The sequence below is a fragment of the Crinia signifera genome, chromosome 8 (genome assembly GCF_055691185.1).
Source record: "Crinia signifera chromosome 8, ASM5569118v1, whole genome shotgun sequence".
NCBI lineage: Eukaryota > Metazoa > Chordata > Amphibia > Anura > Myobatrachidae > Crinia > Crinia signifera.
In genome coordinates, this window is record NC_139224.1 from 35,499,249 (window position 1) to 35,514,876 (window position 15,628).

The 15,628-nt window shown below is 41.8% G+C and overlaps 1 protein-coding gene across 1 annotated transcript in view; it reads right to left on the reverse strand.

Annotated features, from left to right (window-relative positions):
• Nucleotides 1–1,995: 1,995 nt before the first annotated feature.
• The window catches only part of NOL8 (nucleolar protein 8), a 36,826-nt gene continuing 23,193 nt past the window's right edge, over nucleotides 1,996–15,628 (reverse strand). The window contains exons 14-17 of the mRNA XM_083156149.1: nucleotides 15,391–15,511; nucleotides 6,244–6,311; nucleotides 2,691–2,773; nucleotides 1,996–2,234 (exon numbers count right to left, since the gene is read on the reverse strand). Coding sequence (XP_083012275.1) covers nucleotides 2,181–2,234; nucleotides 2,691–2,773; nucleotides 6,244–6,311; nucleotides 15,391–15,511 — 326 coding nt within the window. The 3' untranslated portion in view covers nucleotides 1,996–2,180. The remainder of the gene's footprint in view (nucleotides 2,235–2,690; nucleotides 2,774–6,243; nucleotides 6,312–15,390; nucleotides 15,512–15,628) is intronic.

A 15,628-nucleotide genomic window follows, 5' to 3' on the forward strand; every position in this document is an offset into this window, starting at 1 on the left:
GGAGTCCTCTGCTTCAGATAGCCGACCGGTTTCAACAGTATGCAGTGTCTTTTTTAAGGCATAAACCTGTATTCCTATGGTCCTTGTATTTATACTACCCGTGCACAGGAGTTGGATGAACCTAATGCCAGACATAGATTTTCTATCCAATAATACATACAAACGTCCATAAAACTACAATAATCCGTTTCTTATTTTAAATGTGACTCCTGCCACAGGTGCTGCTACTGAGTGCTCCACGCGGGTCTTACTCCCGGTCCATGACAATAAAACATCAAATATAAATGTAAAAATATAAAACAGCAATATGCATTCAAATATAATTTTAATAGAATGTTAAAGCGTTAATGTATTATAAATAAAAATCATGGACACCTCGCATTCAGGGACGCCTGTTTTTTTGGGTTTGGGTTTTTGCTTATCTTGTGTATATTTGTTTGTGAGCAAGACTTTATGGGGAGAGTCCTTGTTTTCTAATCCTGCTTGTTAATCTGTTAATAAAAATATACTGCACTATGATGATCTCTCTATCCTTTTGAGTAACAACATTTCTGAGGAGGAGGAATCCATTGGTGACAATTCTGTCTCTCAACCGAGCGCATTTGTCTACTATAAATGTGAACAAAAAATATTGGTACGAGTTAATATCATTGTGGCCATTATTGTTATTAATTTGAAAGTGTTACACTATTGCCTATTTCTTTTGCGGTTTCGGATGTACTACCAATAATCACGACATCTAACATTTTCATATTATCTAGTGCAAGCTTGCCCAACCTGTCTCTCTCCAACTGTTGCTAAACTAGAAATCCCAGCATGCTTTGCCAAAGTATTAGCAGAGCTGCAGCAGGGTATGCAGGAACCTGCAGTTTCACAATAGCTGGAGAGCCACCGGTTGCTCAGGCTCGGTCTAGTGTGCACGCACAATGTTGCATAGTGTACCAAGCTATTCCATATTTCTATCAAAAATAGTGTGTACCCAGCAGAAGTGTTCTGGACCCACCAGATGAGATCACCTGGTCACAATTGGCACATATTATGCTAAGCACTTCATTTTTATTCTGATTAGCAGTGTTGAGTATTTACAAAGTGCACCTGCATTTTCTCTGTGTAGAACTACAAATACAAGCCTCAGCACGGTAGTGCCTCTCATGTTTACAATCACGGTGCGCAGGCCAAGGCCTCTCTCCCCCCGCCACAGCCGGTTCCTTTGTTGCTCAAAATTTTTACAAATCATTTTCTACAAAAAAAATTAACTGTCCACAACCGCTGATTGGATTTAATTATGGGTCATTGGCAGAAATAAGAATGGAAAACCTATACATGTTTTTAGACCTGTGAGAATATTAGGATGTTTATCTTATATAGAAGTACACAAAGCAAAAGACTGTCAGCAGTTGGTAGAAAGTCTGAGCATGTGCTGTATTACACATGGATTGTTAAAAAAAAAAAAAAAAAAAAAAAAAAAAAAGGTACTTATGTTAATTGGGCACCCACTAAGCTATTTGCTTAGTTTTTCACATCCGCTCGCCACACTGTATAAAATCAACTCCACGCGGACATGGATAGTGGGGGTATGAGTGTACGAACTATAGTGGGCACCCAACTAACATAAGTACCGAAATAAATTATCAGATGTCAAATGACAATTGGGGCCAGGTCTCCAGTCTGGCAGCACATACAGTATAAATGAGGTTTTTCTAAAATGAGGCATCGTGTAGCATCTTCAGGTCTCTAGTATGTAGTTCAGGAACATTAAGATCATATAGAGCAATTAAATAACATGAATGGTAAGACAGGAACCCAAAGTTTCCAAAGAGAGAACAGCTCTATGTGGCCAGCTTAATAGGTCGAAGGCATTCATTTTTAAATTAGCTCTATAGGAAGCAAATAGCAGGGCTAATAATTGTCAACAATAAAATTAAATTCTGAGCAACGGAACATTTTCAATTAACTTTTTTTTTTTCCTTAGAAACTTCACAGTACAAATGAACATACAACTCGAAATATTTCTTTATTTTTACATTTATTGTGAATTTGCAGTTTATATAAATATAGTTGTTCTAATAATGGAGAATAACTGGCTTTTGAATTGTTTCTTCCACAGGAAGCAGTTCCATGGCACCACAGTATTGCACCCACAGCATATTCATGTGCAGAGAGTGAAACATTGACAGGTTTTATGGTTTTGATTTTATTTTTCTTTTAGCATCTTTGTGCCTTTTCCTACAATCCTATAAAAAAAAAAAAAAAAAAAAAATTGCAAACATTAAATATATGTCTTTTGACCCCCCTCCCCCCCACAAAAAAAAGTAAACCACTAGCAAGCTTACTAGGTCCTCTCCACCTTGACATTTAAATAAGGACTGCATTATATAAGTAATATTTTACCCACAAGCCTCTCCACCTGAAATAAGAGGTGGCTTCCTGCATCGAACGTCATTCAGAAGGTATAAAAGGGAGATCACCACATGCACAAGTGCCAGTATGAGGTGGCCAACTGCTTATTTATAATAGTACCAACCAGCCAGCCTACTACTTAATATCATTTTTCAAATCCAGCAATGTAATATGAAGCAGCCTGTTCAGTACTTTCTCTCTCCACTTTGATAAATATTCTCAAAAGTAAAAATAAAATTTCTCTAAAGTAATATTTCACCATTATATATATCTCCTACATTTTTTTTTACCTCCAATAGGGATTCTCGTCTCTGCTCCCAGAACTCGTCTTCTTCCTCTGTTTTTGATGATCGGCAGAACATCTTTGGACCCGCTATAGTGAAGATTGGCCGAGAAGAAAAAAAAAAAGGGAGGATAGTACAAAGTTAAACAGAGCAAACACAGCAATATACACAGGAAGGAAAACAGAACATACTGTACTTTAGTGAAATAAAGTCAATGTGTTAAATTATAAATGATAAAAGTAACTAAAAGAACATAAGCACACTCATATACAGGCCCATCGGTACTTATGTATTATCTGGGCTCCCATGTTAAATGCACCCCATTTTTTCATACCCCTACTATCCAACTACGCATGGAGTTGATTTTATATAGTGTGGCGAGCGCAGCGAGCCACCATGCCCGAAGCGTGGCGAGCGCAGCGAGCCCCGCGGTCTCATAAGAAAAACGGGAGCCCAGATATTACATAAGTACCGGCCCATCTTATCATATAGGCACGCTGAACTGCTGTCCTGGGACCTACAAACTGGGGCTGGTGGTGGGAACACAATCAGAGCGGTGAGGTCTACTAGTCTGCAGTCAGACAGTGAAGGGCGATCAGTATGCTGAATAGTTGGTAATATCAACCAATTAGGAGTACAGCATTCTCTTACTGCGTCTAGCCAGTCAGCAAATGGCTGTCAGCTAGTTCATTGGTGGATGGTTCTAGCTATCCACCAATGACAACAGCCATTCACTGTTGTGGAGCATGCAAAGAGACAATGTAGCACCGTAGGAGGTCATGGTATGATTTTTTTTTTAACGGATTCCCACAAATGGGTTGTTCGTAGCCCCAGTGCATTGCTTTGTACAAGGTCTACAATGCCTGCTCAGAATATTGCAACATGCTCAAAAAGAAATAGATAGAACATAAGTATTAAACCATTAAGGTTAAAACATTACTTAATAGTAGTCATTAAAATAGTAGGTTCGAAACCTAGAATACGAGTATAATAATGCTGTTAATATAAACTTAAAATAAAAAAAAAATAAAAAAAGTGGCCTTTGCATTCAACGCCGTGGTATTTCTCACTTCTTACATGTGATATTTCCAAAACACAAAGCTGAAGGAGTTGAAATATCAGAATCATAAATCACTAAATGTCATCTATGCAATATGAAGGTTATCTAAAAAAAAAAAACAAATATAAAAAAAAATATATACCAACGCACTGAGACGTATACTTACAAACAGGGCTGGCTAATTTAATGCCCTAGGCAAGTTTTCGGTTGGTGCCCCCTAGCACTGATGCCAATTCATCCACTGAGCCATTGCTCCTTATTCACATTACACCACATTGTATTGCTCCTTATTCACATTTTATTGCTCTTTATTCACACAGTAGTGCCCTTTATACATTTTACGCTACATAGTCGTGCACCTTATAGAAATTATGGCACACAATAATGCCCTTACATACTGTACCACATTAATAATGCCCCATTACAAATGCCACACATTAAATTCTTCTTAAACATTATGCTGCCCACTAGCAATGTCCTTATACACATAATGTCACACAGTAATGCCGCTTACACATACGCATCACCGGCACAGTTACGTTTTGTTCTCTTCTATTGGCTGTTTTCGGGAAGAAAGGTGGCAACACAAATCTCCTGATTTATATGGCACGAAGATACCACTTTCGGAACGAAGAATGGGTTGGTTCGAAGGATTATCTTATCTTCAAAAACTTTTAACTAAGGATCATGGGCCCAAAGCTCATGGAGTTTCCCCAATCCTTCTGGCAGAGGTGATGGCCACCAGAAACACAACCTTCCAGGTTAGAAATTTTAATTTAACTCTATCCAATGGCTCGAAAGGTAGAAACATGAGGACATTTAGAACCAAATTTTGATCCCATTGGGGAATAAAAGATTTTATTCTAGATCTCGTCTTCTTGATCGCTTGACAAAATCTCTGAATTAGCTGGTCATCTGACTATTTCTTATCAAAAAGAATACTCAAGGCTGAAATATGTACCTTAATATGTAGAGCTGGCTAATCCTTTATTATAGCCTTCCCTCAGGAACTGTAATACATACGGTACACTGGCCTGAGATATCACATTAAGTCTTAGCCCATTTAAGAAAAAAAGTTTTCCATATCCTGTAATAAATTTCCGAAGTGACCTTCTTTCTTGCTTGGAGAAGTTCAATCACAGGTGCAGATAACCCCTTCTCCTTTAACAAATGCCTTTCAACTTCCAGGCCGATAAAAACATCTTTTGAGGCTCCAGATAGAGGAGAGGACCTTGGCTCAACATATCCGGGGATATCGGTAATATTAAAGGATCTTCCATTGCCATATCCCAAATAACTGGGAACCAGGACCTTCTGGGCCAATATAGTAGAATAATTATGTGGCCCTTCTCTTCCCTGATCTTCCTCAGGACCCTGGGAATGAGGGCAAATGGCGGTACTATGTACGCCAACCTGTAATACCAACTCTGGGACAAAGTCTATCCCGTGAAAAAAAATAAAAAAATAAAAAGAGATCCAATTTCTTGTTGTTGGATATCACCATTAGATCTATGTCTGGAAGTCCGAACCTTTGAACAACCAGTTGAAAAATGGAGTCTTGTAGCTCCCATTCCCCAGGATATGTATTACCATATTGTTAAATCTGGAGTAGGAAGGATAATTTTTTTTTTCCAGGCGGACAAATCAGTTGTGTGCTAAATGGCACTAATTCTAAGGTTACAAAAGCACCGACAATGATAGCATCATACTACCGAGCTAGTTTGGTTGTAAAGGAAAACTAAAATGAACTAGAACGATAAAATAGCCTTAATAGATATAACATTAAACTTAAATACACAGGTGTAAGAGTTCTGTAAAAGCACTAGCCTTTCTCAAGCCTTTGAGTGCCAACATCTGTAAGAGATGTTCAAAATATCCCCTAAAAATTCCAGCGTCACTCACATTTGTTATAGTTATTCAAATGACAAATGTTATGTAAAAAAAAAAAAAAATGTTATGTAAACAAAAAAATATATTAATTTTTTTAAACATTATGTAAGGTCATTATGATGAATACAAATGTTTGCTTGCCAATTTTCACATCTATTTTGACAAATTCAGTTGACACTCAAAGGGTTGAAGCAGCCGGTCTAATAATGCAAACAAAACATACAAGAAATATGCCACACTAGGTTATACATATTGCCCATAGTACCAGCTGCATGTCAGAATTCCTGCCAGTTAACTACAATGTGGTGCACTAGTGTAGGCTCTTGTTGAAAATTGTGGTCTCTTGATGATGGGCTGTTAGTATAAATGATTTGGCTAAAATTACATTTTTAGTGCCAACAGCAAAAGACTGTTCTTCATTATTGTGGATGACAAGTGCAACGTGTTACAGAAATGAGATTGCTTAACTAATGTTAATCTGACAAATTATACTAGGATTGGTTACTATAGATATAGCCACAAATCAGATTTAGTTTTTCCTGCAACACAAAAACAAGTTTCATTTTACAGCCAAATAACCAACATCTGAATATGAAGAACAGTAAGTACCTTTTAAACGCTCATCGCCCTTCACAAAGAAGAAAAAACTGATGCTGCTGCTCTTCTTGGGTAACGTGCTAGAACAGTGAAAAGGATAATTAAAACGATTATTTTTTTAACTGCACTGTTTTAACTAAATAAACATTTTTCCTACATGACAGATATAGTTGATGCTCTGAAGTTATAGCTAAAAGGGGTAGATTCAATAGCAGTAGTAATTTACTGAGGGCTAATTGAAGCAGCAAGCTATTCAATTAGTCCCAAAGGAAGCAGATAATGAGGATTTTTTTTCACTAGCTTGAGTAGACTCAAAAAGAAAACATTTAACAGCTGGTTTTCAGATGGGTTAACACAACCATAGGTCTGGAAACTTACCCCCGATTCTATGACATAACGCTTTAAAAATTTACTGGCTGAGAAAGAAGGGCTCAAATCAAATAGCCAAAGTGTTATAGTCCCAGGCTACCTCCCTTTCTCATCCATAGTACAGTAATAGGCGTAACTGGGCAATACGGATGGTGTAATGGTTAGCATTACTGCCTCACAGCACTGAGGTCATGGGTTTGATTCCCACCATGGCACTAACTGTGTGGAGTTTGCATATTCTCCCCGTACTTGCGTGGATTTCCTCCGGGAACTCCGGTTTCCTCCCACAATCCAAAAATATACTGGTAAGTTAATTGGCTCCCAACAAAATTAACCCTAAAATAAATGTGTGTGCGTGTACATGTGGTAGGGAATATAGATTGTAAGCTCCACTGGGGCAGGGACTGATGTGAAAATTCAACTATACTCTGTAAAGCGCTGCGGAATCTGTGCACACTATATAAGAAACTGTTAATAATAACTGAAGTCCCTCTTAAACGTTGTAAATGTTTTAATACTTGTAGACTACGCTGTACCATTTTTTACAATGGCAAGTTTACACGCAAGACACAAGAGGGGAGGATCCAATTAGCCATGCTGTTTGCTGGGCAGGGAACAGCTCTGGTTTTACGCACAGAGCTATTCAATAAAAATATGCCTACTGTGGGAAAAAGAGTTAACGCAAGCCAACCTTCCCCACATTTCACACCCCCATATGTGCCTTTTCCCTTGCAGCTCCTGAAGCTACAAGAAAAAGTCCCCCTCAATGCTTTAAAGCCAGGGTAAACCCCACTAATTGAATTGGTGGCTGTGGAGGTAATTAGAGTCACACCAACGTCACCCACTTTTTACCCATAAAGTTAGTGTGTCAAAAAATAAAAAAGACAGGCCTTAGTACATAAGATGGGTTCAACTACTGCTGGTTCCTCCACAGACCGCACCTCAGAAATTTACAACTTGGGGGGGCGTAGCCACGGCAGCACGTGTGTGACGTCACGTGAGCGGGAGCTCCGGCATGGCTTTGAGGTAACCACGCTGAACTCCTCACCCTGCCCGATACGGATGCCGTAAAACCTTCCACATTGCTCATGCTGTGATCGAACTGAAGCACGGGTCCAGTAACCACCGGTAAAGCGGAGGAATCAAGCGCTGTTTCCCCAAAGGAACTGATACCTCAAGGGACTGGGCGCCGCGACCGTCTATCACAGCCGTACTGCCGGAAATAGAGAGCCGTCAGCAGCAGCGGTACTTCCTACGGCCGCATCACGTGTTGGCGGTGAGAGCGCTCGGCGCGGGGCGGCCGGTGACGGATTACCAAGCACGGGAACGGAGAGAGCCGGCTTTTGGACAGTACGGGGACTGGAGAGCCAGCTTACAGGCAGCGAGGATTCAGACAGTGGAGCCCGCAAGTGCAAGTGCAAACGGTCAACAGACAAGGTACTTTCCTATCACGCCTGAGAAGAATGTCTGTGTAACCTGTGAGAGAGGTTGGAACCATACTCAGCAAGGCCCCGGGTGGGAGACGTGGGCTGAGACTGAACTGAAAAGTGACCGTGGGCTCTGTTATAGTCTGCTCCCCTAAAACGCAATATATAGAAACTAAGCTGTGGAAAGGACTGAGTCTCCCGTACATAACCTCCTAGCCACGTCAAGGCCACGTAAGCTACATAACGGGTGGAAAACCGGGTACCCAGCACGTTTCTTTTTTTTTTTTTTTTTCTATTGGACTGGACCTTGGGCTAGTACGATATTGATCAGTTAACTGGCCTGACTGATACTGGTAATCCCTCCAGTTGATTGTAATATTGTACTGCATCATCAATTGCAAATTTACCATGCCTAAATCTGGGAATAACTCAGCTGCCGCTAGGCTTGAAAGATTTGCTCGGTCAAATCCCTCACAACCCTCCACTCCACAAACTACCCCTACAAAAGCTGCGGTGGGCCCCCCTGTTCCCGAGGTCACTCTGCAACAGGTCCTCGATGCAGTCAGCAAATGTGAGACACGACTCTTAGAGCAGCTGAACAAAGTACAATCGGATATAATGCTCATTAGAGATGATGCCCAGAAAACGAGAGATAGGGTAGTGGAGTTGGAGAAACGGGTCTCAGACACAGAGGACATTATGGCCCCCCTACAGGCCCAAGTTAAGGCCATGTCTGGGCAATAAGTGGACCTACGTCTTAAGATCACAGATTTAGAGGGCCGATCGCGACGAAATAATGTCCGCATTGTGGGACTGGAAGAGCGCATAGAGGGCCGTGAACCCGAAAAATTTGTGGAAACATGGTTGTTGCAAGAACTTGGCAAGGAGAATTTCTCACCCCAATTTTCCATTGAGAGGGCACACCGAATCCCCGCCCGTCCATCGATTCCAGGAGGCCCGCCACGCACTTTGATTGCCAAGTTCTTAAACTCTAGAGACCGGGATCAGGCCCTTAAGCTCACTAGGGCAAAGGTGGACTTTGGTTACAAGGGCCTCAAGGTCTCTATCTTTCCGGACCTCCCTCAGGATGTCCAGAAAGATAGGGCGAAATTCCGCAATGTGAAAGCTCGACTGAGAGAGCTAGAATTAAAGTATTCGATGCAATATCCCTCCAAACTCCGAGTGGTGGCTAACGGAGAGACAATATTTTTCTCAGCAGTGGCTGATGCAGTCAATTGGCTGGATAAGTATTACCCTGGCAAGACGAGCATGCAGTAGGAGTGCTATTAAGAGCTTAAATTAACAAGTTATACTTAAGCAACCGTATTTAGGGGGGGGGGGTAAAGGGCAGCTGGTCAATAGTCTGTAAATATGTGCTGGGGCTCCATGCCGTGCTTGAGGTGGCTATTTGGTAAAAGTCCCCTAGTGTAAGGATAAGTGTGTGGTAGTGAAAGGGGGACATGGTTATAGGTATGCCTTACAGGGGAGGTTATACAGGGAGGGGGGAGGAGGGGGGGTATATGTTAAATGTTGTGCGTCTTTATTTTTTGTATTATGGTGGAATTATTACCTCTTTGTTCTGTGATTTCTTATACCCTTGCGATATATACTATTGGAAAAGTCAACTCCTGCTCTTGGTCACTAAATCAAGTCGATGGTTAAAATCGTGACATGGAACGTTCGAGGGCTGAATGATAAGGTGAAGAGGGCCCTGGTACTCAAGTATTGTAAAACTCTGGAGGCTGATGTAATTTGTCTCCAGGAGACGCATCTAGCTAGCACGAAGGGGTATTCTTTGAAGCGACCTTGGATCGCCGAAATGTTTCTCGCCTCCTTCTCGTCAGCCTCCCGAGGAGTATCAATCTTGATAAAGAAATCAATAAAGTATGAACATATCGCTGCCCAGATTGATCCAATGGGGCGGTATGTCTTTTTGGACTGTATCTTGGGCACTAGCAGAATTTCGTTGTTATCTGTCTACATTCCCCCTCCATTTGGGTTCGATATTCTCAGAGTAGCATTAGAGTTTATAGCGGCAAGGCCTGACAACCCCTTTATTTGTTTGGGAGATTTTAATATGGTGATGAACTATGCTGTCGATATTTGGTGCCCAAGAAAGACTACCCCCTTGGGTGAGAGCTCTCTCGCTAAGTTTACCATTGAGTTGGGATGGTGTGAGGTGTGGCGAGAGAGGTTCCCCACGTTGCGGCAGTATTCTTGCTACTCCTCTGCTCATAATAATTTTTCCCGAATAGATCTGATTTTTACATCTAGGGATTTGGTTAACAGAATAGGTAACATTGAATATAGCTCAAGGGGGATTTCGGACCATTCCCCAATGGCTCTAGTACTAGATACAGCTTCATGCCAGGGTTTCCGATACTGGAAGCTTCAAACAAATTGGTTAACACAAATAGAGAATATTAATGATCTTAAGACAGATATGGAGGGCTTTTTCGGGTTCAATATAAACTCGGCCAGCCCAGGGAGTGTATGGGAATCATTTAAGGCTTTTCTGAGGGGTAGTATGATTAAAAAAATATCGTATGCCAGAGGCCTGTTACAAAAAAAAGCTATAACACTAGAGAGCTCAATGGGGGCACTAGAACAACTATATATTGCTAACCAGACAGACCCTGCGAGACTGGAGTGGTTGACAGCTCAACGCGCATGGGTTACCCATCTACAAGAGATGGCCAAGTTCAGATTACTAAAGGACTCGCATAGAAGATACTTAAATGTAGATAGGGCCGGCAAATTGATGGCCTATATGGTAAAAACTGACGAACCCTGCAAGACAATTACTAAAATTCAGTCTCCTAGTGGGGAAATCATTAGTGATACCCCAAAAATTTCTGAAATATTTATGGAATACTATAAGGGAATTTACTCATCCAAATTAACATCAGAATGTATTAGTAGTTCCGCTTACCTGGGGGCCGTGAAGTTGCCGGTCCTGTCTGATCAAGATAGGGAAATGCTGGAATTACCAATCACCCAGGGAAAGGTGGAGAGGGCGATAAGAAATACAGCAACGGGCAAGGCTCCTGGTATTGATGGCCTGCCAGTAGAAATTTATAAGATGTTTATGGACACCTTTTCCAGTAGGCTTCTCTACTTCTTCCAAGAAATGGAAAAAGAGGGCCAACTCTCCCACTCGATGACAGAGGCAGTCATCACTGTTATTCTTAAAAAGGGCAAAGACCCATTACGGGCAGAATCGTACCGCCCTATTTCGCAGCTTATGGTCGATGCTAAGGTATATGCAATAATTCTGGCCCATAGAATTAACGAGATTATTGATAAAATCATTCACAATGACCAGACGGGCTTTAGGAAAGGGAAGTCTACAGCAATAAATGTTCGGAGAGTGTTTTCTTTCCTACAGACAAGAAAAAGCATGGAAGGGGGGACTGCATTGGCCTCTTTTGACACAAACAAGGCCTTTGATTCCCTCGAGTGGCCGTACCTGAGAGCCACTTTAGAAGCCTTCGGCTTTGGAGCAGGCCTGATAAAAAAGATCTTGCTGATCTATCAAAACCCACTTGCACGAATTGCTATTAATGGATACGTGTCAGATCCTTTCCCTATATACCGTGGGACGAGGCAGGGCTGCCCCTTTCCCCCACGCTGTTCGCTTTGGCTATAGAACCGGTCGCATGTAAATTGAGGAATATACTAGACCGGGGCGGGCAGGGCGGGGGGACGGGCAGCCTTGTCTCACTTTACGCAGACGACCTATTAGTGGGTATGGTAAATTATAAGCAGGAACTCCCGCTGGTGTTGGAAATTCTTCATGAATTTGGGCAACACTCGGGATTAACGATAAATAGTAGTAAATCGCACCTGCTGATCAATGATACCGTCACGGGGCTAGAGGGTGCCCTGCTTGAGGCAGTAGACATACCAAGGGTTGAAAGTTTTGAATACCTGGGGGTGGTGATTTCTAAAAGTCCCTCGGAATTTGTGAACTATAATATTGCCCCGGTAATTGAAGTAATCAGAACTAAGTGTAAGAACTGGCTAAAATTGCCCTTAACGGTGATAGGAAGGGTTAACCTTATCAAAATGATGGTGTTGCCTAAACTTCTTTACCTGTTACAACACTCGCCCGTATATATTCCTGATACTATATTTAGAAAAATTAACGGAGTATTAACCCCTTTTATTTGGAGAAATAAAACCCCTAGAGTAAAGCTAACCACACTGATGAGACCAAGAGACCTTGGAGGGCTCGCTCTCCCAAATTTTAAACTCTACTATATAGCCACACAGTTGGTACATCTCCGTGAATGGCTGGTGGAACCCTCCCAGTCGACAGAATTAATAAACCTAATTAAAAGCACCCTTCCAGGCCACTCTCCACTACAAGCCATCTTGACGAATAGATGCCGTAAGAAATATCCTTTGATCCTTAATCAAGCAATCAGAGTCTGGAAATGGATTTCTAAGGAAATTGGTTATACAGACTCTGATCCTGAAACGAATCTTTCCTCTCTAGTATCCTTTAAAAACCTTAAAAAACATCAAGGAATGGCAGCCTGGTCACGGTTTGGCATAAGAACCCTGGGCCATGTGGTCGCGCAAGGAGGAGTTAAAACATTCACTTAGTTGCAAGCTGAGTTTAATTTACCGAATAGTATGTTCTTTCGGTTTCTTCAACTCAGAAGCGCTATAGAGGATTACTTACGTGCATCCTCCTCCGGGATAAAAGATCACCCGTTAAAAATATTCCTCAGGAAAATGGATTCATCCAAAGGGGTATCCAAGTGCTACAAGTTTATTTCATCTCTTGCGCTATCTACTGGCTTGGGGGATCTTTTGACAAAGTGGACCAGGGACATTCAGGAATTAACACCTGAAGATTGGGAAAGGGCCTTAGTCATACCTAGCCTCTCAACCTCCTGAGGGTTCAGCAGACCCAATTTAATATCCTGCACCGCACCTACTGGACGCCAAATAAAACTAAAAAGTGTGTGGGTGATGAAGTGGACTCGTGCCCTAAATGTAGTGCACCAGGTTGCGACTTTTGGCATCTGATCTGGCAGTGTAGGCGTCTGCAGGAATTTTGGGCGGTGGTGGCCGACATCTTGACTGAGCTGGGCATTCCCCGTGGAGAGCTGGGCCCTCGGGCCTTAATATTGGGAGTATGGCCAGGGCTGACGCCGGATTCAAGACAGCTGGCCATTAACTTATGTGCCCTTGCTAAGGCCAGTATAGCAAAGCTCTGGATGGCAGAGAAAGCTCCGGACAGGAAGGAATGGGTCAATAGGGTTAATTTCACTTATGAAAACGAGAGAGAGGTCTTCCTCACGAGAAACAAAATTGATAAATTTCACTCAATTTGGGAAAAATGGTATTACTCTCCCTACTTTAAAAGAATTCACGACACAAACAGCCCAAATAATGGAGGTAGTTAAACCTCAATAGCACAAAGGAAAAGCACTGTAATGGCATGAGAATAGGACTGGTCTAAATAGAGTTATAAATAAGTTAGTAGCACTTTTCACGTAAAGACTCAGTTTTGAATAGGTCTTGATGTTTAAAAGTAAGTGTATATACTTACATATATGTATACACTACACTTTATATACTATTTGGTGTGGTTTTTTTTTTTTTGTTTTTTTTTTTTTTTTATCACAGTCAACTTACAAATGCACGAAAGACCTAAATTTTCAGGTGAAAAAGTAACAAAAATTATGAGAGTGGCACTAAGTAACCTAATATCGGGGTGATGGGGGGGAAAAAAAAAAAAAAAAAAAGGGGAAAAAAGAAGAAGAGGGGAAAAAATCCTAAAGGACCCGAGCCGAGAGGGAGGGGACTTGAAAGGGATTTATGGGGTATAGCGAAATCCTAGCGACAGGTACTCGGAAACCCAAGGGAACTAGGGGGTCAGATAGAGAGGATCAGGATAGCAATCCACCAAGTGTCTATTGGTATGGTATGGTATGGAAGGTACAAGACAACTGTTTAATAAGCCCTGCTTAAGCACCGGCACACCGATGTATGTTTTTATATTGTATTGTATGTTTATGTATATGTAGTGTGATTTTTTTGTATTTTGCAATTTGAAAAAACTTAATAAAGAGATATTTAAGAAAAAAGAAATTTACAACTTATCAGCTATAGTGTCTCCCCTAGGGAGAAATGTCCTAACGATGACCAATGCAGGTGGTTCTATATACCAGGTCCAGTTCCCAGTAGCAAACTGGTTGCTAGCAGTACAGTAGACCTAATTCCACCTAGAATTCAGCTTCTAGGAGGAGGAATATGGGACATGCAATATCGCTAATTGGCCTTGAAGTTCCTGCAAGGTGCAGAGCTGCTGGGAACTAAACTGCTGCATCATGGCAGAGAATATATGGAAGCCTGAGGACACTCCATTCCAATGCAGGTGGGTATAAGCCAGAGAGTGCACTACAGAGCACTGAGCTGTGAAGCTCGTGTTATACTAAACATGGCGTCGTCATCATTGTGAGGAACTATAGAATTAGGCACTTTAATCAGAAGTATATCACCTCTGTAATACACCAGCAGTGAACTTGTGACATTTTGCTGATGAAATCTGAGCGATAATGGTGGCTACACATGGTGGGATGCAGGTGGGCCGTGCTTCGGTATCGCATGCGGCTGAGCACTGTGCGATTCTGACTTGCAATACAATTTTGACTATCGCACCATTTGTGCCAAACTTAAGCTCTGTTTATAAGTAAAAATGTTTATCACAACGCTCAGCCCCACCTGCAGACACAGACGTTCATGGTGCATACAAATAATGAAGGATATCTTGGCCCTTATGAGTAATATCGGTCATTATGTGTATGCTATGCCCGACGAGAGAGCACATGGTTAAGAAGGACATTCTGGAGCATGGCCACCGTTCCCCCACCCCATGCCGGGAAAGTGCCAAAAGGATGGGGAAGATGACAAATGGGCAATAGTACTCCATTATGGCAGACCCAAGGGGACTGCTGCCATTTTTAATGATGTCCCATTACTACAATGTCCCTTGTGGTCTAGTGGGTGAGTGGAGAAGACTGGGTCCCCATGGCCAGAGAGAGAGGCCATTGGAAGTGGATTGCTACTATGCGCCGGCCACCAGAGCAGGGAATGGAGAAGGCGGTGCGAACGCTGCATTTGCAGCAACATTAAAATGTGCCCAGCTCATTGAGCACCAAAAGAAAAACTGGCTGCTGGAGGCAGGGGGTGGGGAATAGAGGAGGAGCCTGTGCTGCCGCTTCAGTCTTTAACTCTTTTGGTGCTGCCCCATATACCCCACAGTCCCATTGTACACCAGCGGATGATAGAAAAAGAAAACATACAAGTTGTATTCGTCATTTAAACTGGTCAATAAAAGCATTACCTTGTTTTCACTTCGGCAGGCTGGGTGGTCTCATCCTCCTCATCAGAGCTGCTGTCCTGGAATCTAGGGTCTTCCTGCCACACAACTTTGGCCGGTTTAATTGTCTCAGTCTTGTAGGGCTCTACAAATTTCATATCAATAAATATACACATCAATATCTGGACACATTGTATTTGGACTTACTCTTATTTAAGTAGTGCATAATTGAACCAATATAGATTTTTTTTTTTCATAGAAT